General features: G+C 43.3%; 1 protein-coding gene across 5 annotated transcripts in view; it reads right to left on the bottom strand.

Annotated features, from left to right (window-relative positions):
* The window catches only part of SLC8A3 (solute carrier family 8 member A3), a 314434-nt gene that overhangs the window by 21461 nt on the left and 272113 nt on the right, over positions 1 to 20860 (bottom strand). For 3 of the 5 annotated variants that reach the window (XM_044272299.1, XM_044272300.1, XM_044272303.1), the window contains one exon: positions 6498 to 6515. The exons of the other annotated variants lie outside the window; for them this stretch is intronic. In XM_044272299.1, the coding sequence (XP_044128234.1) occupies positions 6498 to 6515 (18 nt within the window). The remainder of the gene's footprint in view (positions 1 to 6497; positions 6516 to 20860) is intronic. 5 annotated transcript variants of the gene reach the window in all.

Here is a 20860-nt window from a genome sequence, read left to right as displayed (position 1 = left end):
TTGAACATTATGAATAGGGATGAGCGAATCGACTTTGGATGAAACATCCGAAGTCGATTTGCATACAACTTTGTTCCAATACTGTATGGAGCAGGAGCTCGTACAGTATTAGAATGTATCGGCTCCGATTAGCCAAAGTTATTACTTCGCGAAGTCTTGCAAAACTTCGGGTAATAACTTCATAAATTTAATTTGTACTGTAAAAAAAACATTGGTACCTTGGAGCCGAACACGAGTTCAGGAATTGGTTTTCACTGTGCAAATTAATTTATGAAGTTATTATTACCCAAAGTCTCACGAGAATTCGCAAAGCAATAACTTCGGCTCATCGGAGCCAATACATTCTAATACTGTACAGTGCTCCTGCTTCGTACAGTATTGGAACGAAGTTTTATGCGAATCGACTTCGGAGATTCGCTCATCCCTAATTATGAACTATACAGTGTCTTGCAAAAGTATTCACCCCCCCCCCCTCCCCCCTTGACTTTTTTTTATAGCCTTAACCACCTCAGCCCCCCTAGCTTAAACACCCTTAACCACCTCCGGACCGCCTAACGCAGATCTGCGGTCCGGAGGTGGCAGCTGTGCGCTCAACGACGCATATACGCGTCAACTCGCGAGACGCGAGATTTCCTGTGAACGCGCGCACACAGGCGCGCGCGTTCACAGGAACGGAAGGTAAGAGAGTGGATCTACAGCCTGCCAGCGGCGATCGTTCGCTGGCAGGCTGGAGATGTGATTTTTTTAACCCCTAACAGGTATATTAGACGCTGTTTTGATAACAGCGTCTAATATACCTGCTACCTGGTCCTCTGGTGGTCCCTTTTGTTTGGATCGACCACCAGAGGACACAGGTAGCTGTGTAAAGTAGCACCAAACACCACTACACTACACCCCCCCTCTCACTTATTAACCCCTTATGAACCCCTGATCACTTCATATACACTCCCTGATCACCCATATAGACTTCCTGATCACCCCCTGTCATTGATCACCCCCCTGTAAGGCTCCATTCAGACGTCCGTATGATTTTTACGGATCCATGGATACATGGATCGGATCCACAAAACGCATACGGACGTCTGAATGGAGCCTTACAGGTGGGTGATCAATGACAAGGGGGTGATCACGCGTATAGACTTCCTGATCACTTCCCTGTCATTGATCCACCCCCCGTCATTGATCACCCCCCTGTAAGGCTCCATTCAGACGTCCGTATGATTTTTACGGATCCACGGATCGGATCCGCAAAACACATACGGACGTCTGAATGGAGCCTTACAGGTGGGTGATCAATGACAAGGGGGTGATTACCCATATAGACTTCCTGATCACTTCCCTGTCATTGATCACCCCCCTGTCATTGATCACCCCCCTGTAAGGCTCCATTCAGACGTCCGTATGATTTTTACAGATCAACGGATACATGGATCGGATCCGCAAAACGCATACGGACGTCTGAATGGAGCCTTACAGGTGGGTGATCAATGACAAGGAGGTGATCACCCATATAGACTTCCTGATCACTTCCCTGTCATTGATCACCCCCCTGTAAGGCTCCATTCAGACGTCCGTATGATTTTTACGGATCCACGGATACATGGTTCGGATTCGCAAAACACATACGGATGTCTGAATGGAGCCTTACAGGGGGGTGATCAATGACAGGGGGTGATCACCCATTTAGACTCCCTGATCACCCCCCTGTCATTGATCACCCCCTGTAAGGCTCCATTCAGACATTTTTTTGGGCCCAAGTTAGCGGAAATTGTTTTTTTTTTTTTTTTTGCTTTTTCTTACTAAGTCTCATATTCCACTAACTTGTGTCAAAAAATAAAATCTCACATGAACTCACCATACCCCTCACGGAATCCAAATGCGTAAAATTTTTTAGACATTTATATTCCAGACTTCTTCTCACGCTTTAGGGCCCCTAAAATGCCAGGGCAGTATAAATACCCCACATGTGACCCCATTTCGGAAAGAAGACACCCCAAGGTATTCCGTGAGGGGCATATTGAGTCCATGAAAGATTGAAATTTTTGTCCCAAGTTAGCGGAAAGGGAGACTTTGTGAGAAAATACAAAAAAAATCCATTTCCGCTAACTTGTGCCAAAAAAAAAAATTCTAGGAACTCGCTCTGCCCCTCACGGAATACCTTGGGGTGTCTTCTTTCCAAAATGGGGTCACATGTGGGGTATTTATACTGCCCTGGCATTTTAGGGGCCCGAAAGCGTGAGAAGAAATCTGGGATCCAAATGTCTAAAAATGCCCTCCTAAAAGGAATTTGGGCCGCTTTGCGCATCTAGGCTGCAAAAAAGTGTCACACATCTGGTATCTCCGTACTCAGGAGAAGTTGGGGAATGTGTTTTGGGGTGTCATTTTACATATACCCATGCTGGGTGAGATAAATATCTTGGTCAAATACCAACTTTCTATAAAAAAATGGGAAAAGTTGTCTTTTGCCAAGATAATTCTCTCACCCAGCATGGGTATATGTAAAATGACACCCCAAAATACATTCCCCAACTTCTCCTGAGTACGGCGATACCACATGTGTGACACTTTTTTGCCGCCTAGGTGGGCAAAGGGGCACACTTTCCAAAGAGCACCTTTAGGATTTCACAGGTCATTTTTTACACATTTTGATTTCAAACTACTTTGCACACATTAGGGCCCCTAGAATGCCAGCGCAGTATAACTACCCCACAAGTGACCCCATTTCGGAAAGAAGACACCCCAAGGTATTCTGTGAGGGGCATGGCGAGTTCCTAGAATTTTTTTTTTTTTTTGTCACAAGTTAGTGGAGAAGTTGGGGGAATGTATTTTGGGGTGTCATTTTACATATACCCATGCTGGGTGAGAGAATTATCTTGGCAAAAGACAACTTTTCCCATTTTTTTATAGAAAGTTGGTATTTGACCAAGATATTTCTCTCACCCAACATGGGTATATGTAAAATGACACCCCAAAACACATTCCCCAACTTCTCCTGAGTACGGCGATACCAGATGTGTGACACATTTTTGCAGCCTAGGTGGGCAAAGGGGCCCAAATTCCTTTTTAGGAGTGCATTTTTAGACATTTGGATCCCAGACTTCTTCTCACGCTTTAGGGCCCCTAAAATGCCAGGGCAGTATAAATACCCCACATGTGACCCCATTTTGGAAAGAAGACACCCCAAGGTATTCAATGAGGGGCATGGCGAGTTCATAGAAGATTTTTTTTGGGGGCACAAGTTAGCAGAAATTGATTTTTGTATTTTTTTTTCTCACAAAGTCTCCCTTTCCGCTAACTTGGGACAAAAAGTTCAATCTTTCATGGACTCAATATGCCCCTCAGCGAATACCTTGGGGTGTCTTCTTTCCGAAATGGGGTCACATGTGGGCTATTTATACTGCCCTGGCATTTTAGGGGCCCTAAAGCGTGAGAAGAAGTCTGGAATATAAATGTCTAAAAAAATGTACGCATTTGGATTCCGTGAGGGGTATGGGGAGTTCATGTGAGATTTTATTTTTTGACACAAGTTAGTGGAATATGAGACTTTGTAAGAAAAAACAAAAAATCTATTTCCGCTAACTTGTGCCAAAAAAATGTCTAAATGGAGCCTTGCAGAGGGGTGATCAATGACAGGGGGGTGATCAGGGAGTCTATATGGGGTGATCACCACCCTGTCATTGATCACCCCCCTGTAAGGCTCTGTATGTGTTTTGCGGATCCGCGGTGTCCGTGTTTTACGGATCCGCAAAACACATACGGACGTCTGAATGGAGCCTTACAGGGGGGTGATCACCCCATATAGACTCCCTTATACCCCCCTGTTATTGATCACCCCCCTGTAACGCTCCATTCAGAGGTCCGTATGTGTTTTGCGGATCCACCGATCGGATCCGCAAAACACATACGGACGTCTTAATGGAGCCTAACAGGGAGGTGATCAATGACAGGGGGTGATCAGGGAGTGTATATGGGGTGATCACCCCCGTCATTGATCACCCCCCTGTAAGGCTCCATTAAGACGTCCGTATGTGTTTTGCAGATCCGATCCATGGATCCGTGGATCCGTAAAACACATACGGACGTCTGAATGGAGCCTTACAGGGGGGTGATCAATGACAGGGGGGTGATCAGGGAGTCTATATAGGGTGATCAGGGGTTAATAAGTGACAGGGGGGGTGTGGTGTAGTGTGGTGCTTGGTGCTACTTATTACAGAGCTGCCTGTGTCCTCTGGTGGTCGATCCAAGCAAAAGGGACCACCAGAGGACCAGGTAGCAGGTATATTAGACGCTGTTATCAAAACAGCGTCTAATATACCTGTTAGGGGTTAAAAAAAATCGCATCTACAGCCTGCTAGCGAACGATCGCCGCTGGCAGGCTGTAGATCCACTCGCTTACCTGCCGATCCTGTGAACGCGCGCGCCTGTGTGCGCGTGTTCACAGGAAGTCTTGCGTCTTGCGATATGACGCGTGACTCTGCCTGAGACAGCCGCCTCCAGACCGCGATCCTGCGTTAGGCGGTCCGGAGGCGGTTAAGTTCAATGTATTGTTAATCTGAATTTTATGTGATGGATCAGAACACAATAGTCTAAGTTGGTGAAGTGAAATGAGAAAAATATATAAATAAAACTATTGTTTAGAAATAGAAAACAGAAAATTGGCATGTGCGTATGTATTCACCCCCTTTGTTAGGAAGCCCATAAAAAGCTCTGGTGCAACCAGTTACCTTCAGAAGACACATAATTAGTGAAATGCAGTCCACCTGTGTGCAATCTAAGTGTCACATGATCTGTCATTACATATACACACCTTTTTTGAAAGGCCCCAGAGGCTGCAACACCTAAGCAGGAGGCATCACTAACCAAACACTGACATGAAGACCAATGAACTCTCCAAACAAGTAAGGGACAATGTTGTTGAAAAGTACAAGTCAGGGTTAGGTTATAAAAAAATATTTAAATCTTTGATGATCCCCAGGAGCACCATCAAATCCATCATAACCAAATGGAAAGAACATGGCACAACAGCAAACTTGCCAAGAGCCGGCCGCCCACCAAAACTCACGGACCGGGAAAAGAGCACATTAATCAGAGAGGCAGCACAAAGACCTAAGGCAGTGGTGGCGAACCTATGGCACGGGTGCCAGAGGTGGCACTCAGAGCCCTCTCTGTGGGCACCCGCTCCCTGGTATGGTGTACCAGTATGCCTTAGACTTTTCCTGCCATTCATCAGCGCAGGGCTCACTATGAACAGCACAGGCAACGCACTGAATGTAGGCAGGCTATTACAGCTACATGATAAAGTACATGGAAGATATACTATATTGGCATTCAGGTTAAAGTGCGTGTTGGCACTTTGAGATAAATAAGTGTGTTTTGGGTTGCAGTTTGGGCACTCGGTCTGTAAAAGGTTCGCCATAACTGACCTAAGGTAACCCTGGAGGAGCTGCAGAGTTCCACAGCAGAGACTGGAGTATCTCTACATAGGACGACAATAAGCCGTACGCTCCATAGAGTTGGGCTTTATGGCAGAGTGGCCAGAGAAAGCTATTACTTTCAGCTAAAAACAAAAAGGCACGTTGTGAGTTTGCGAAAAAGCATGTGGGAGACCCCCAAAATGTATGGAGGAAGGTGCTCTGGTCTGACGAGACTAAAATTTAACTTTTCGGCCATCAAATAAAACGCTGTGTCTGGCGCAAACCTAACACATCACATCACCCAAAGAACACCATCCCCACAGTTAAACATGGTGGTGTCAGGATTATGCTGGGTGGATGGGACTGGGAAACTGGTCAGAGTTCAGGGAAAGATGGATGGTGCTAAATACAGGGATATTCTTGAGCAAAACCTGTACCACTCTGTGAGTGATTTGAGGCTAGGACGGAGGTTCACCTTCCAGCAGAACAATGACCCCAAACACACGGCTAAAGCAACACTTGAGTAGTTTAAAGGGAAACATGTAAATGTGTTGGAATGGCCTAGTCACAGCCCAGATCTCAATCCAATAGAAAATCTGTGGTCAGACTTAAAGATTGCTGTTCACAAGCGCAAACCATCCAACTTGAAGGAACTGGAGCAGTTTTGCAAGGAGGAATGGGCAAATATCCCAGTGGTAAGATGTGGCAAGCTCATAGAGACTTATCCAAAGCGACTTGGAGCTGTGATTACTGCAAAAGGTGGCTCTACAAAGTATTGACTTTAGGGGGGTGAATAGTTATGCACATTGAGTTTTTCTGTTATTTTGTCCTACTTGTTGTTTGCTTCAAAATAAAAAAAAATAAAAAAAAAACACATTCTAAAAGGTGTGGGCATGTTCTGTAAATTAAATGATGCAAATCCTCAAACAATCCATGTTAATTCCAGGTTGTGAGGCACCAAAATACAAAAAAAGTCAAGGGGGGTGAATACTTTTGCAAGGCACTGTATATAGTAATTATTTTATGGAAATGCTGAAAGTGAATAGTTAATAGAAAGGGGAATTCAGAAATAAATGTGCTTACCTTGATTCAATAGTAAAGCTTTAAAGACAAAGCATAAAAATGAGAGAAAAACAAAAATATTAAAATGAGATCTAATGGCAACAAACACAAAATGTAAGGGGTTAATGACTGTGAGTAAAATACAAGCAGCTGTATTAGTCCTTGATTTGTAATGTAATGGCCAGTTTCAACCAAGCATGTTCAATGCATGTAATACGCTGCATGTGAGATGTGAATCCCCATAGTGAACTATGCTCCTTTGACCAGATCAGCATTATAATGATTTATAATGCTGTGTGTTCCTGCCTGACCTCAACTCTTATGATTTGTAGTGACGGCATTACGTGAGTAGATTTTATTACAGTTGAGGTTGGGCAGGAACACACAGCCTTGTAAATCTGAATGTGCTTATGGCTTTGACTGAATGCGGACACTGCAACTTCTACCCATACCCTAGTTTTTGATGAGCTCCGGTGTAATATAAATGCCTTGTGTGACGCTTCGCGATCTCGGCAATACCGATTACCGAAGAAATCGCGAATGCATCCTGTTTTAAAATTACAGAATCACAAGAGCCCTATCATTCACACAAAGAGTTAAAACTCTCTCAACCCAGAAATTAATTCACCTTCACAGCTCCAAAAGATTCTTCCTGGCCCTAGGAGAAACCCCTGCCAGGTTTAGTATACATCAATCTGATATTATCTTGACAAAACCCCATAAAAGTGCCCTCTCTCTAGTCTGAGCGGCCGAAGCACAGCAGGGGTCTTAACACCCTTAAACCTGGGCAGAAACTTCAGAAGAGAATGACAGATCCTTATCACGCAGCTGGTTGGTACAAGAAGAAAGATGACCTTAGTCACCTCCAATCCATAGATTGCATATTTTTTTTATATTTTGCTCATATTTCATGGGTTAGAAAAATACGGAATGAACTATCTCTTCCAAAATGGCTGAGGTTATTCTAACACCTTGCAGGAAATCCGGAAGCAAATCTGAGATTCCAACTTTGAGATATAAAGGTTCTCAGGCACACGGTATTGTCTTCCAGTCATATTTTGTCACGACCCCTGGTCATGGTCGTGACTCCTTGGGTGCCGCATGCTGTTGCCCGCGGTTTGGGAGTTCGTCAACCGCAGCTGGGGCACTTAGTTGTTTGCCTCAGGTGCGGTTGCCGCGGACAACAAGTGTGCGTGCGGTTGCCCTTGGCATCGTGTTTTGGTGTGCACGTCCTTCGTCTGTGTTTGTGTGCACTTCCTGGTCTGTTTGTTGTGCACGAGGTTGTATGCACTTGGACACCTCCCTTCACCTGTGGTTGTCCGCGGCAACGTCTGGTGTTGTGCATGTGGTGGCAGGGTCTCTGCCTGCTGGTTGTTCTGCAGGACACGGTGGCCACGCATGCCGTTGCCAGCGGTGACAGGTGAGTGAGTGTGTGTGCTATTCCCCTTTTAGTTGGTGTTTTCCCTTCTGTGGTGTAGGAAGGGTTAACTCCCTTCCCAGTGTGTGTGTTGTCACTGGGTGTGGTTGACTGGTGGGTGTGGCCTTTTGGCCTATATAGCCTGAGACTCCTGCAGGCTTCAGTAGGTTGCTCTCAGCCATGCTGGCTGGAGCAGCCTCCTGTCTCCTCCATCTGCCTGGTGAGGACCAACCTTCTGGTCATAAAACCTTGTTAGTAAAACCTTTGTTACCTTGTCTGATGTTATGTTTATGTGTATGTGGTTGCTGGTTTGTTGCACCTTATGGTTCCCTGGTTCCCCGTGTGATGTATGTTGTGTGCTGTTGTCTTTTCTGTGGTTGTTAGACAGACAGCACTTTTGCATGGGTTCCGGGCTGTGTGTTTATGGCAGGTAGGTGAGGTAGTAGTTCCACATACCTGCCACTGCCATAAGGTGTATTGGTTTCCCCTTATTTACCAGCTTGGCCTTTCTAGGCTCCTGTTCCTCCGTGTTCTGGAGGAACAGGTAGTCCATCCAGCTCCTAGCCTAGGGACCTGCGGAGGGATAGTAGGGACCCGAGGTTCCAGCGCATGGGTCCTCCTACCCTAAAGGTCGGCCCATGCAGGTTAGGAGTTAGGGTCAGATCAGGGAGACTTTAGGAGGTGACCTGCTCCCTGATCCTGTGGTCCTGGCCTTGCAGCGACCCAACATCTACGGGTACCGCACGGCTGGGGGTTTCCCCCACCGCCAGCCATGACATATTTGGTATCAGATGATTCGTAAAAGTTCTACTGATTATAAATATGAACTCTATTTCTTAATTTGACCTACGGGTACGGAGAAACTGGCAAAGCAAGGATTCTGCCATATTTTCTCTCTCTGGGGCAAGAACTGCCCCCTGTTCCAATTACCCAAGGCTGGACTTGTGCGTGTCATAGCCACTCCCAACTCCAAAGTGGGTAAAACACAGTGAACCACTCAGGTCCTGGTCCTTCATCTACCATCTGAAGTCGAATAACATCATGACCGCCCGCTGGACACGGGCACCCCGCCATCTTGGATTATTCCTTGCAAAGACTTTATCTTTTACTGTAACTTGACCACGGTAATTCTGAACTTAAAGACATTTTATTCCCTTTCATCTCTTCCTTATTTCTATCCAATTAAATCTGTTCAACTGGCAGGTATATTTACCTGTCATTTTTTATGTATCTTTCTGTGTATAGTTTTTATAATAAAATTAACAATTTAATCGTTCCTGTTTTGCCCTTGTTACCTGATTATTTGGTCTACGCTAAGAACTCTGTCCTTAGGAGGGACATACTACCGCATTGTCTTATTTTTATAAATTGTTAATTTGTTAACTAGGTTGCAAATAACCGTTTATTCCCTTTAGGAATAGCTAGCCGGGGTCTCTTCGCCCCGATTCAATACGAAGAGTGGTGGCAGTAAATTAAGTTGATTTCCCACCCAAAATCGATAATTTTATTTTACCGATTGTACATACAATCACGATTGTATTATGTATGGGCACACCAACCGATCTTAAACGTTTACTGAGCTCACAGTGGATTCACCTCCAGAAGTCTCTAGTGGACCAGTATGGCAACTGTGGCATAGCACGACGGGATTGGCAGGTGGTTGTCACACCTTGTAGTCCCTGTTGCCCTTAACTAAGAAAATTCACTGGAATTAGAGTGCTGATGACGGCAATCACCTATTTGTGCCTCTATGGGTTTACATTCTCCAAACCAAGATGTACTTCCTTCCTTCCTACCACACATTGGGGGAGAAGTGGGTCAGCTGCGTAAAGTAAGACGTTCAAAAGTTTCTAAATATGCAAAGAGGTATCTCCCAGGCAAAGAGAACCATGTTGCTAATGTCAACTTCTGGAAGTGGCTCCCTATGAGTCTAAGTCTGGTGGTCTATGGATGGATATTTTGCTTGGCTATTTTCCCTTGTCATGTTCCAAGGCTTGTTGAAAAGTCTGACTTTGACTCACAGGGAGCCACTTCCAGGTGGCAATAGCAAGATGGTTGTGTTTGCCTGTGAGATACCTCTTTGCATATTTTTTCCCATGTTGTATTAAAAATAAGTCTGCATACTATAGAGCAAAAATGTCTCTGAAGAAAGATTCTGAAATCTGATTGATTGCTTTGGGCAACTGTCCATCACCAGTTTTGATTAAAATTTCCTCAAAGTATCAATAGTGTTGACACCAAGGTATGTTCTCCAATAATCCAATTCCCTCAACCAAAGTATGGTAAAGTCTTGAAAATATCCAGCATTTTTTTTTAGCCACCTGCAGGGACATAAGCAGAAACCATGATAAAGTTTGGAATGGTTCCCTGCCTCAGCAAACAGGAGCAAGTGAGTTCAGGCAAAAGAAGATTATGGTTTTCACTCAATCAAAACTAATCAGTTATCTACAGGAGAGGTGATAAATGTCTGATAGATGGAAGTTCTCAGCACTGGGACCCTCATGGTCACCAGAATGGGGGGTCTTGATTCCCTCCAACTGCAAAACCGTGATCAGGAGGAGTTTTAATAGAACAGTTGTCAAGCATGCCTTCTACTCGTCAATTCAAGTCTATAGGGCTGATAAAAAGAGCAGCCGTCTCCATCAGCCCCTTAGTCAAAGACTGGAGCATCAGGGCACAAGCTAAACCACTACTCCAAAGTCTTCATCACACAACCGTGTAAAGGAGCTCTCAAGATCATGTTGGGCCTCCAGTGATCAGACATTTATTACTTATCCTGTGGCAAGGTAACACATTTGACGGAAAAAAAACTCTTTCAAAAGAACCCCAAATGTTTCAATTGGGGGTCCAAAAAATTTAATTGCTGTATGCATTTCTATGTAGGTAAATCAGTCCTGATCTAAAAGGTAAATTTTTTTTATTACTAGTCTTTTTTACTTAAATTAACCCATTCCCAACCACCTTAGGAATATATACGTATACATTGTATAAACACATTATTTATTTAATTGTAACATGCTGTGATTTGGGAAAAAAGCACAACGTATTTAAGAAAAAAAAGGACCCCACCCCCCACAAAAATGCATTGTTTGTAGTGAAATTACCATTCACTATAGACTCTAATGTAAAACCAATGTGAAGTTTTCCTTTACAAACACTTTTTGTTTTTTCTTTTTCTTTACATGCTTTTCAAGTTTTTGATGGTGTTTTATCAGATTTTTTAAAGTGCTATAGATAAGTCTATGGGAAAAACGCTGTACCAAGAGCATGCTGTAGATTTAAGAAAACATCACTGTCCCAAAAAAAGATAGAAGCTGAAAAAGTCAACAAAAATAGTGAACAAGGATGCTGCCAAGCAGGGGACCTCAGAAAAGGCCCACCCAGGAGGACTAAGAGAATTTGTCAGGGTCCCCTCAACAATATTATAATTTACACTATATACAGAGACACTATAGGAAACGGACGGAGCAGCTGCCAGGCCTGGTCTGAGAGTGATTTTGACTAGCCACAGGTGTGGGGATTGCACGGAAGAAGGTTTTTTTTTTGGGGGGGGGGGGGAATTCAAAAATTTGCTATGGGGCCCAGTCATTTCTAGTTACGCCACTGCTGCCAAGGTATGTGCTTTTCAGTATTAACCTATGCACACCAATTAAGTTCCTTTACGCAAGCCAAGAATTGTCCGCAAATCAGAGGAGTGATGATCGGGCAGTTACTTGCATTTACCTGCAACAATCACCTCCGCTGTGTGGGGATGAGAATCACTGCACCTTTACATGGGCTGATTGCAATATACATAAAAATATTCATTCCCTGTAATGGGAACTTAAAGTGGTTATATCACTTCAGCAAATGACATTTATCATGTAGAGAAAGTTAATACAAGGCACTTACTAATGTATTGTGATTGGGCATATTGCCTCCTATGCTGGCTTGATAAATTTTTCCATCCCATTACACTCTGCTCATATCCAGGGGTTATGGCCACCGCTGCAGTGTAGATACGAGGTGGCCAGGACAGGAGCTGCTGAGCCTGCGGGTACTCCCACTGTCCCACCCACCAGAGAGGCCGCTGCTTTTTTCTATAGTATGCAAGCATGGCCACCACTGCTGGCTTTCTAAAAAAGGAGACTGCACAGTTTAATCAGTCTGCATTGTTAATGGCCGCACGGCACCTTCAATACAGAGTCTGTACGGCCATGCGCTACTCAACCGTGCTGGTCGTACCCTCAAGATCACAGCTTTTAACACTTGCAAAACTCAGCTTCTATTTTACAAATCCCCTTGTCAAAAAATGTCAATGAAAATCATGAGTAGGGCGAAACACGCCCGCCTGCAGCTTTGTCTTACAGATAGTCTAATCAACAAACACTATGGCTGAGCCCCACCTTGGCAGTAGACCAAACTACAACAGCTACAAGATAATATCCAACAATGAAAGATATAGGCGTTTGCACTAAGGCTCTATTCACATCTGTGTTCAGAGCCGCCATGGGCAATTCTGTCAAATTTGATTGCAAGTTCAGTGCAGTACATCTGCATTAGCATTCTTGCTGAGAAGTCAATGGGAACTACAATGGAGTCACAATGGAGACCTTCGTAAGTTAATGGAGTCAATAGGGCATTGTTAGGATCTGTCATATGAAGGATCCAGCATTGAGCCTTCGTCATGAAGGCCGCTCCATCAGTAATGCCACCCAGCACTTCCCCCTTAATTGACAGTCCCTGAGATTTCAAAGCCAGTAGCGATGCCACAGAGACTACAAGGTGCACCAAATGGAACAGCCCAGGCCACAGAGCACCTAAAGCCTTATTTTCATAGAAATAAAAAGAAGCACTTCTCAGAATTAGAGGACCCGATTGTCGCAAGAAAAGTCTGGTTATGTTGCAGGGCCTCTACCCTACATAGCAGTATGCTTACTTTGAAATGGATTTTGGAGGTGACAGACTCCCTTTAAATATGGCAGTCGGGCATAACAGAGAATTGCTCATATTATGACTACAGACTAGAGGTTTGTCTGTACATGGTATATGGGTTTTTGTTCTGGCGAGCTCAGGATGTCCAACGGAACCTGTCAGGATTGTCCGCTGTCCCCCTTGTTACTTTTTCTGTCAACTGAACTATTGGCTCAGGCCATACGATTGAATGTGACAGGTATGTCAATAAGATGGGGCTTATGCCGATGATATTATCACTTGCAATAGAGAAAGAACTTGAGAGAAACTGCACATAAGGATTCAATAGTATCTTATTATAGGACTTCCCTTTTGCGATAGCGGCAGAGGTTTTTCTTATCTAGTAATACAATTAAGTGAATCTGCTAAATCTTTGGACTTAAGGACGTGGACAGCACACAGGTGTGTTGTCTGCATATTTTGTAGCCCTTTTCAGATGAATCCGGAAAAATCGCAGAACGGATGCGGACCAAAACTACGGCTGTGCGCATAAGCCCTTAGACTCCATTAATAGCGCCCTTAAAATATGGACTGATTGTTGGAAGGTATAGAGGTATTAAGATTGAGCATTTGACTTCTCTTTAGAGCTACTTCAAGATTTGATACCTAATCGAACTGCTAAACATTGGACAGAGATGGGCATTTACTCTCTAAAAGAACTGTGTGTGAACTTGGCAAGAAAAATAGGAGCTGTTCCTTTGTCCAGTAGCTTCAGATTCAATCCCTAGTAAAATCGTACGATCTCTTATGTCTTCTTGATGACCAACCATTCAGAGTTTTGAATATTGCCAAGTTTATAAGATCAGACCGGTTCATACAAGGGGGTATCTATGTTACATATAGAGAACTCCTATCTCTTAATGACAGAGGCAAATCCCCCATATGTATAGATGAGAGAGGGGCCTGAAGAAAAGTTTTTCAATATCTATATGGATGCAAGCTTTGCAATGGATGAGAAAATTTTGTTATTGCATAATTCATATGGAGGCTGTTTGTAGACTTCAGCTGAGATGGTATTTAATGCCAATGAGTAGTGCAAACTGTCTACAATCTTCTTTGGCAAAATCAGCATGCGTAAGGACTCTTGGTGTGACCCGCCCTCCCCCCACTGTTCTATTTTGTCCGCATTCATTGTCAATAGGGACAACAGTGATCAGGATGCATTCCATTCCGTTTTGTTGCATTTTTGACTGGACACAAAACCGCTGCAAGCTGCGGTTTTGTGTCCGGTCTGTGAAACCGAACAAACCGGATCCAGCAGCAAAATCAATGTAAGTCAATAATGCCGGATCATTTATTTTTTTTTGCCAATTATTTTTTTAATACAATTATTTTAGTGACGGATCCGGTTGCATCCAGATTAGCATAAAATGGAACAGTTTTGGTCCGGTTTTGAGATCCTCTGTCGGATCTCAAAAGCGGAAACCAAAACGCAAGTGTGAAACAGGCCTTAGCTAGCATTGTGGCCAAGACTCACTAGCAACATATTACTCACACAGGTAGGCAGTGGTTCATCGCCTCCAATGGGTCTATTGGGGCATATAACATAATCTGTAATTTCGCAGTCACAAAAAATCTAGCTGCATTTGCATTATCCCAGTACATGGTGTATCTGTAATTTGTTTCTAATTTAAGGTAATGTTATTCTATGCAATGTATTGTACTTGGTATGTTTATGCATGGTGTAAGCATGGCCATTGTTAATAATCCTAGCTCAGCCCTCTTAGGAGGTTGCTAGATGGTGGCTGGCTCCACCCCTAGTTCTGTAGAGGTCTAGGCAGCCTGAAGGAGAGCTTAAAGGGGGTAGGGAGCCTCTCCTTAGGCTCCAGTTTCAAGAATTTGGAGACTAACACATCTCTGTGGGATTCTCTGCTGCTTCTACACTGAGGAAAGAGGAGAGACGAGATTGGGGAATCTGCATGGCCAGGGCAAGGAGTCAGTCAACAAAGTAACCTGCATAAAGCTTTTCAGACCCTGCTGTGGCAGGGTAACAAGTTAAGACGCCCTGCACACCTTAGTAATGACTTGGCCAGTTGTAACTTTTGACCTGCTCGCCGCAGGGTGAATTGCAGGCGTTAATAGAATACAGTCATTAGCCCGATATTTGAGTAAAAGAGACTTTAGCAAGAAAGTGTATAAAGAGGGCCATTACTTCCAGTTTTGCCAAACCCATGCATTCCCAGTTGCACTGTGTACAGATTATTCAGATTGAACAGTACTAAAACTACTGTTATTGCATTCCGGTAAAAAAGAGACATATTTTCTTTCACCTCTGGCCTGGTTTCTTGACTCCTACCACACCATATGCTGGCCTCTGCACTACTACCCCTGCTGCCAGGCACACATACAACCACCAGCATTAGAAACACCCCAAGTTACCATCAGGCAGGAGCCCTCACCTACAGATCATCACTGTAACGGCCCTAGGGAGCGACAGCCTGGGGAAACCACTGTGATACATCCTATAGTCAGAGGCACTACCACTACGGCTCCTCAAGGGCGCGCTGCACATTGGAGTTTTGGCTTTCTCTGCATTCTCACATGAGACTGCATCAACATATGTGGCCATGGAGCCCTGGCTTTACAGAAGAATAAAAGCATTGAATTTTAGTTTTAGATAAAAGCTGCAGAATGACCATATTCAGCAAAATACCACTCCAACCCTGATCCCTAGGAGCATGCGTGGATTAGACACTAAACAGAAGTGACACCTAAGTCACAACTTGGGCAACGGATGACAAAATGTCATAGTGACGTATAGAAATCCTAATGCAATGTAAGAGCACCTGTGACAACAGGGCAGCATGCTTTAGAAACCATCTGCAAGGCAAGATGGCCGCACTGTGGTGCCTAGATGAAGGCCAGCTTTATGTCAGTGTATATCAGTATGAAGGCCTAAGAGGAGTAAATCTGTTTAGCAGAGCGGCGTGTAAGACAAATCTCATATTCCACCAGTTCTTTGGCTCTGAAAATTGAATGGGTAAAATTCTGTATTTCTATTTAGCATATAATGATATTTGCAGGTACAGGACATCTGAATACAGCAGACAATGGGTCAGACTATAAGTGCCAGATGTCTCCTCTTTTTCTAGACAGCAACGAAAAAAAAACCTTGTGATGCTCAGGAAGATTATTCATGGAATAGAGATGATATGTTATATAATAACACCCTCTGCAGAATAACAAAGGATCAATACGGTAGGTGCAGCTCTTTATGGAAAGCCTTACATAAGCATGTCAGGTTCTGGTGGGTTTCATGGGTGACAGGAGAACATGATAGTTTCACAGAGAAGAGGCGAGGGGATACAAACAGCAAGTGTGGGGGATAGGAGTCAAAATAGAGCAGGCTGCAGGGGAAGATGTTACAAAAGCAGTGTCACCATTATAACACTGACATGCCATTAATGATCCTCCTTGAGCTCGAGGAAGTTGTTTTATTGTAGCGACTGAGGTTAAGAAAAGTTCATACAAGCCTGTGAGGTTTGTTGGAGAATCAGGGCCAATCTATATCTGATTGTAAATGAATAAAACTGTTTAAAAATAAGGTTCCTATAAATGGTCTCTATAAAGGGCTTGAGGTGCCCACTGGGTTCACAATAAGATATATCTTTATCTGTAAAGAATAATTCAAGGCAACTGGACGTACTGTAGATTTCTTGAAAACGTTTCACTCGTTCTTCCAACGAGCTTTCTCAATTCTGAGTTACTGTACAAACATTCTGGGAATAAATATGTAACTGAATCCACATCTGGTAATTATACCCAGCATTGGGTCAAAGGTGTTGATCCCATTATCCTAATTGGAGTCAGTAGGTGATAAAGACTTCCCAGAAAAAGGTGTCAAGACAGCATTGTATGTGGAAGACAATAGATGTCTAACCCCACCCCCCCTCTATTCAAGCTTGGCTTCTCCATTTTTATGTAGATGGCCTCCTTCACGCCTCGTTCGTACCAATCGGCCTCCTTATCCAAAACACGTACTTGACTGTCTTCAAAGATGTGACCTGTTCCTTTTAGATGTAAGTACACGGCTGAATCTTGACCAGAGGTTTTGGCTCTTCTATGCTGAGCCATACGCTGATGTAGTTGTTGTTTTGTTTCTCCGAAATACAGTTCTGAGCATTCCTCATTGCACTGGACTGCGTACATAATGTTGTCCATCACCCCAAAGACCCAACGCCTAAACACAAGATGGACAACATTGTGTACGCAGTCCAGTGCAATGAGGAATGCTCAGAACTGTATATTGGCGAAACAAAACAACAACTACATCAGCATATGGCTCAGCATAGAAGAGCCAAAACCTCTGGTCAAGATTCAGCCGTGTACTTACATCTAAAAGGAACAGGTCACATCTTTGAAGACAGTCAAGTACGTGTTTTGGATAAGGAGGCCGATTGGTACGAACGAGGCGTGAAGGAGGCCATCTACATAAAAATGGAGAAGCCAAGCTTGAATAGAGGGGGGGTGGGGTTAGACATCTATTGTCTTCCACATACAATGCTGTCTTGACACCTTTTTCTGGGAAGTCTTTATCACCTACTGACTCCAATTAGGATAATGGGATCAACACCTTTGACCCAATGCTGGGTATAATTACCAGATGTGGATTCAGTTACATATTTATTCCCAGAATGTTTGTACAGTAACTCAGAATTGAGAAAGCTCGTTGGAAGAACGAGTGAAACGTTTTCAAGAAATCTACAGTACGTCCAGTTGCCTTGAATTATTCTTTACAGATATATACCATGACCTGGATAAATGAGAACCTTCACAGACAATAAGATAAAGAGCTTCCCTCTCCTAATTAAACCCTCGGCCTGTGAGGGTGCTGCCACACGTTGCGGCTGTGTGGTGTTTTTGGTGCAGTGAAAAAAGTGCCTTTAAAAAGCATTTTTTTTGTTGTTGCAACAATGTACTCCCATTTATGGTGCTTTTTCTTCCAGCAAATGGAAAACACACAGCATAACTTAATCACCTTAATTACAAAATAAAGTTACATTAACGTAATTAATTTCTGCTATGTGTTTCCTCCCTGCGTTTTTTTTTTTTGCTGCTTCAAAAATGTAGCACAGCCGTGCCGTGTGCCAGCACTCTTAGTGGTACCAAGGTGTCTCCTGAGGCACACCAGAGGAACAAAAAGATTTCAGAGTTTCAGGTGGTGAGTTATGTCTGAGAGGTATCACTGAGAAGAACAGAAAGCAAAAAACAGAGTGAGGCACAAAAGGAGGGGAAAAAAACTAGGAAGGGAATAGTGGTGGAATAGAAAGACAAGTGGTGACAGGGGACAAGGAAGGGCACCAATGGGACACCCAAAAGAGGCAATCGGAGACCAGGAAGATGTTGAGGTGATGGGCTACAACCCACAGAACCAAAAGAATGGCACGGACTCGCCAGAAATGGTGGACCGTATGTCTGAACAATATAAAAATAACAAGTGTACAGGCGCCATTCCAAGTGAATAGAATAAAACTGCTCTTTTTTATACTAATTGGGCAATCTTATATTTTAGCTCATAAAAGGTATACACAATGATTAGAATTATAACCCTAAAACATACAGTAAAAATCATAATAGGCCAGTTGAATCGAATATGTCACTTACTTCACTAGGGAGGGGGGGTGTACAAGATAAACTCAAGACACTTGACACCCTCTCTGAGATCGCCTGTAGAATGTATATTAGATCCCCTTCTTCAGGGGCATAGAAAGTGTCTATGCTCCTGAAGAAGGGGATCTAATATACATTACCCGAAACGCGTTGAGCTTGTTTCTAATAAAGCACCTTATGTTTGGAAGTACCTTGGGTCATCATCCTTGTGGACGTGGTGGTCTTAAACTACAGGCGATCTTGGCGAGGGAGGAGAGGTGTTATGAAGCAACTACTACTAAGGATATATTATAGTCAAGACTCTTATAAATCAATGCAAATAGATCCCATCTGCCGGGCTGACTTGGCAACCAAAACATTTGTTGTTGAGTGATTTTTCATTGCTTCTTGCTTAATGCCAGTGCAGGTTTTAGGTTATATATATATATATATATATATATATATATCTCACTCCATTATAACTTCGTATAGTCAAGCAAAGGGTTTATGATTCCATAACAGGGTGCTCGCCTTTTGTCTGACCATCCTAACAGTGACCCTGCATGTGTCAAGACTGTAAATCACCGGCCTTTTATTTACTGAATAAATCAGGTGCTGGATGCTCTAAAAGAGAATGAGAGCTGAAAGAATCTCTCACAGTGCTGGGTCTCCCACTTTCTGGCAGGATATTTTCAGCTTAGGAGCACCAGGAATACAATAAGAGATGTTTTGTAGATGTCAAGAGAGCATGCTGCTCTAAATCTGCAGTCAGCATGCAGGATCCATCAGGAAAGATGTTCCCTGCGGTGCATGGCTTACAGTGTATTTTCGTCGCCCATTTCTTTAACTCTATATAGTTCTTTAAGGACAATACAGGCAGATACAGGAGTAACTATGCTGAGATTTTCCCAGGTCAGGTGAGCATACACCATAAAATATGATTTATCACATCTCCAGATTATTCTTAAGAAAATTAATTTCACCCCATCCATTTTTAGAAATTTTTCACCTCATGACAATAAACAAAAATACACAGCAGAGAAGAAACTGCAGGTCCTGTTATTGCCAAATCTACCATAGGCAATTGCTGGAATATATCAGTGTTAAAACTATACCGGGGTTCAGCATCAAACCTGTGGATCATCAAGTACCTTGTAAAGGGACAACCCCTATTGTATACTAGTTATCCGAAAGGGACACCCATTGTGGAAAACAAGGGGCCCAAAATTCATATTCTTGGCCATAGAGCAGGATGGGCATATAATATCTCATAATATCTCACTCCATAGAGATGAACAGGCGCTTAGGAAACAGCCAAACCAACCCAAAGATGATAAATGAAAACAACGAAAATAGCCAAGAGAGCGCTCTCCAAAGTTTCCAAAAGTCCTGCTTACAGGCCCCGATTTAGCATACCTTCACTCCATACTTCAAAAAGTCGCAAAATGGGGCCTTTGCGACTTTTGGCGCTCCCTTGCACAAAAACGTTTGTATTTGTACACCACTCATTCCAGTTTTGTAATGTGGGTGGGAAAAGTGGGTGTGGTTAGCTATATTAATGAGTTTCAATCCAGATTTATGATTAAGACTTTTTTTTTAAGTCGCAGCCTCACTCCAGTAGAAGAGTGGAGCAGGAAAACTGGAGGATTTTTTCTAGACAAAAATTAGTCGTAAGGATAAGACAAATTTATCAAGTAACATGAGACGTTTAATAAATGAGGCCTAAAGTACAACAACGCAGACTTAAGCAAAACTGACTTCAAATATTCCGCTCATGATATTTTGGATTTTTAGAATATAAAATTCAAGTGTTTATATCTGAGATGTCTATATACAGTGGGAATAGAAGTATTTAATACACTGGCAATTTTGCAAGTTTTCCCCCCTGCAAAGACTGGAGAGGTCTGTCATTTTTATCGTAGGTACACTTCAACTGTGAGAGAAAGACTCTAAAAGAAAATCCAGAAAATCGCATTGCATGATTTTTAAATTATTAATTAATTTACATTTTATTTGATACAATAGAAAAACAGAACTAAATTTTTGGTACAGAAACCTTTGTTTGCAATTACAGAGGTCAGGTGTTTCCTGTAGTTCTTGATCAAGTCTGCACACACTGCGGCAGGGATATGTGCTCACTCCTCCATACAGATCTTTTCCAGATCATTCAGGTTTCGGGGCTGTTGCTGGGCTACATTGAGTTTCAGCTCCCTCCAAAGATTTTCAATTGGGTTCAGGTCTGCAGACTGGCTAGGACACTCCAGGATCTTCAAATGCTTCTTACGGAGCCACTCCTTAGTTGCCCCGGCTGTGTGTTTTGGGTTATTGTCATGCTAGAAGGCCCAGCCACTAACCAATCTTCAATGCTCTTACTGAGGGAAAGAGGTTGTTGTCCAAAATCTCGTGGTACATGGCCCCCATCCAT

The sequence above is a fragment of the Bufo gargarizans genome, chromosome 11 (assembly GCF_014858855.1).
Source record: "Bufo gargarizans isolate SCDJY-AF-19 chromosome 11, ASM1485885v1, whole genome shotgun sequence".
NCBI classification, from domain to species: Eukaryota; Metazoa; Chordata; class Amphibia; order Anura; family Bufonidae; genus Bufo; species Bufo gargarizans.
This window is presented reverse-complemented; position numbering and strand designations above follow the sequence as displayed.